At 35.2% G+C, this 3,737-nt stretch overlaps 1 protein-coding gene across 1 annotated transcript; it reads left to right on the forward strand.

The window, feature by feature from the left end:
- The first annotated feature begins 2,931 nt into the window (after positions 1 to 2,931).
- Positions 2,932 to 3,471, forward strand: LOC139859780 (uncharacterized). Its single transcript, XM_071848554.1, has one exon. The coding sequence runs from the start codon at positions 2,932 to 2,934 to the stop codon at positions 3,469 to 3,471; it is 540 nt and encodes a 179-aa protein (XP_071704655.1).
- Positions 3,472 to 3,737: the final 266 nt, after the last annotated feature.

Consider the following 3,737-nt stretch of genomic DNA (forward strand, 5'->3'; position numbering starts at 1 on the left):
AGTCACATTCGCATGCGATTATCCGAAGATCTAGATAAAATTAGCCTATGATAACTACATGAAAGATGAAGTACTTTATTTCTAATTTTCAAATATGCAAAGCTTTAATCACAGAAGTTAACACATTTTATCATACAAGGTTATTTTCATGCAAGTGCTGTATAAAACTATATTTACACTAATTCTAGCATATCTCGGGCTATACATAAGCAAACGATATGATATCCTAGTCTAAATTGAGTGTTTTTAAATTATATTTCCAGTGGTATAAGTCTCACATGCCAATTCGTTTTCTATCAATACCAGATTTCTGATCAAGCAACAAAAACACAACGATAATTCAAATCGACATAACTTAATCATACGGAAACGAAATCAAGCGAATCCAAAGCCTAAACTCAATAGTTTTTCGCAAGAAATCTGATTATAACATAATAATTAAAATTTGAAAAACTTAATTTTTCTGATCAAACAAATACAAATTCGTTTTTAAACCCTAGCGCATCAAACAATCAAAATAACGATAACGATTAACACGTACGTGTATAGACTTGAGCAATTGACAACATAACTATGAAACTCACATGAAAAATCAGATTATAAGAATTAGGGTTTATGCAATTATACCTTAGATCACAAAATTGTTTATACCAATGGATATAGAACGAGGAGATGAACGCGATTCGTGTATAACACTCTTGCTAATTTTGAAAGATGAAGGTATGGTGGTGATGGAGATGGTCAACGAAGGGAGGAGAGGGAGGAGGGAAAAGTTGCGTTCTTTTGTTTCTAATTAGGTTTAGGGAAAAGAATACAAGTACTAATTAATTTATACATGGACTAAATACCCCTAATTGCACTTAAGTCCCTCCATTAGTCTAAAATTAACAAAATAAGGGGAGAGGGGGTGGTGTTCGGCCGAATGGGGCCCTCATGGGGTTCCCGGGCTCTCGTTTTGCAATCCCGTGTAATCGTGGTCCGTTTTAAGTGCCGTTTAGTCGTACCGAAGGCCCGGAACGCTAACCCGATCGTTAAACGCAACCAATTGTTTAATTTATTAAAAACCCAATAAATTAAATATTTTAAAAAGTTAATAATTAATAAAATTAATTATTAAAATAAACCCGAGCGTTTTGTTGCTTAAAAAGCTATGATCAAAATCGTATCGTTTTTATCGTATTTCATTATCCGAAATATTTATTTGAATTAATATCAACCCATATTAATTATTGAAACCCTCCAAAGATCAGGTACGCATTTAATACACGTAAACACATAAAAGTTAAATAATCGCCGTTAAATAAACTAACGGAAGGTTAACGGAAGTAACGGAAAAATCAGGGTTGTTACATATATACGTTAAGTTTAGTTACCAGGGTGCTCAAATTCGTAGAATATTTTGATAAACATTTTGGATGAAACAACTGAAATCTTGTGGTCCACCTTTATATACAGATTATGCGCAATATTAAAACTATGAACTCACCAACCTTTGTGTTGACACTTTTAGCATGTTTATTCTCAGGTCCCTCTGTTTGCTTATACGTTATTCAAGCTATGTGCATGGAGTCATACATGCTTTATTAGAGAAAACTTTGCATTCACAAAATCATCACCATGTATGTTATTTTGACTGCATTGTCAACGGATGTATGATTGTAAACTATTATTTACGGTGATTGTCTATATGTAGAAATCATCAGATGTCGAAAACCTTGGATTTAGATATTCATTTATGGTGTGCCTTTTCAAAAGAATGCAATGTTTATCAAAACGTATCATATATAGGGCAAAATATCGATGTGTGACCGTAGATAACATGTCGCGTCAATATCGATTTTGGCGGGTCGTTACAGCTGTAGACACATTCATGAATGGATATGGACACGTTGTGTAAAGTGTCAGGATAACTTTAGAGTATTTGAAAACTTATTTGTATGTTATTTTTAGTTATTCAAATGGGTTGAAGGGTTCAATTCTTAAAACACCTTGATTCTCGAATATTTGAAATGTGTAATATACCAAGATGAAAATTCAGTCTTCAACATATTTTCATTTATGCATGAGTTTTGTGTTATTTGTTTAATTATCATGAAATGAATTGCACCAAATTGAGGAAGACTGTTGGAGATTAAGTGTAATTAAGAGATTTAATTTACATTTATATATGGGTTATGAGGTAAGGTGTGTACACCCATTAAGTGAAAGATTACCCGGACTCAAAAGTAGTTTTCCTTTATTTACTATTTTGACTTGGTCTACTCGATTTTGAGTTTTAACTTGCTGTCCAAATTATTGTTAGCTTGATGTCCAAGTTGAGTTTTAGTTTGCTTTCCACACCTTAATCCCCAGTAAGCATTCTGACTATCTTGTTCTCGTCTGCTTATTTTTTAATTATGAAGATGTTGTCTCTAAATGTTCGTGGGTTCGGGGTTAAGGGTAAATTTGGGAGGGTTAAGGGCATTTGCTTCAAAGAAAGGCCTGACATTGCTGCGTTTCAAGAAACAAAATGTAAAAATCTTTCTGACAGTTGGGTGTGTACATTGTGGGGAAACAATGACTTTGGTTTCATTCAAAAAGATGTGGCTGGGAATTCCGGGGGGCTGTTACGGATTTGGGATTCGACTAGTTTTGTGGCAGAAAGTGCGTTAGTTAATGAATTTTTTGTGGCTATTCGGGGGAAGTGGCGTGGCAATGGACAGGAAACAATAATAGTTAATGTCTACGGGCCACACATGGACTCGAAAAAAAAGGAGTTGTGGAATGAACTTGATAGCATTATTCAAAACATTGACTAGGCGTGGGTTGTTTGTGGGGATTTCAACGAGGTTAGAGGTCATTCGGAGCGACTAAATTGTACAATTAATCAAGCTCGTGTTGTCCGGTTTAATAACTTTATTGCAAGTAATAACTTGATCAAGATTCCAATAAATGGTAAAAAAAATCACGCGCATTAGTGACGATGGTACAAAGTTTAGTAAGTTGGATCGTTTTCTAGTGAATGACCAATTTATCAAACTTTGGAAAGATCTTTCGGTTGTTGCTCTTGAGAGACGGGAATCGGATCATTGTCCACTTGTTCTTAGAAATAGGATCATTGACTTTGGGCCCAAACCGTTTAAAGTTTTTGATGAATGGTTGAACAAGGATGATGCCTTACGAGTTGTTAATGAGGCATGGGTGAAATCGGTTGGTGGTTCGCGTAAAGATTGTGTGTTTAGAGATAAACTCAAAAATGTGAAAAGGGAGTTAAAAAAGTGGAACAATTGTGAGTTTGGGAATCTTGATGATGAAATAAGGGACTTGAAAGACAAGGCGGGTAAATTGGAATACTTAGCGGAATTAGGAACAATTAGTGAACAAGAAAGAGCGTGTTGGTTGGAGACCCGTAGACATTGGATTAAGAAAGAAAAAAACAAAGTTAAACATGCTAAAACAGAAGGCGCGAATTCGGTGGATTTTGGATGGTGACGAGAACTCAAAGTACTTTCACTCCTCAATTAGATGGAAATACAAGTGTAATATTCGTGGATTAAACATTGAAGGGGTGTGGGTAGAGGAGCCGAAGGTGATTAAGGCTACCGTTCTAGAACATTTTCGTGAGAGATTTGGGACAAAAAACATTATGAGACCATCGCTAATAGGTCGGGCTGATTGGGATGATATTGCATTCAATAAATTAGACACATCAGAAGCTGCAAATTTAGAAGTTAAATTTGAGGAGGCAGAAATATGGG

This window comes from Rutidosis leptorrhynchoides, chromosome 7, assembly GCF_046630445.1.
Source record: "Rutidosis leptorrhynchoides isolate AG116_Rl617_1_P2 chromosome 7, CSIRO_AGI_Rlap_v1, whole genome shotgun sequence".
Classification (NCBI taxonomy): Eukaryota; Viridiplantae; Streptophyta; class Magnoliopsida; order Asterales; family Asteraceae; genus Rutidosis; species Rutidosis leptorrhynchoides.

Bases quoted from the DNA above. Each gene is read 5' to 3' on its own strand.
- LOC139859780 (XM_071848554.1), top strand. From the start codon at position 2,932: ATGGTAAAAAAAATCACGCGCATTAGTGACGATGGTACAAAGTTTAGT.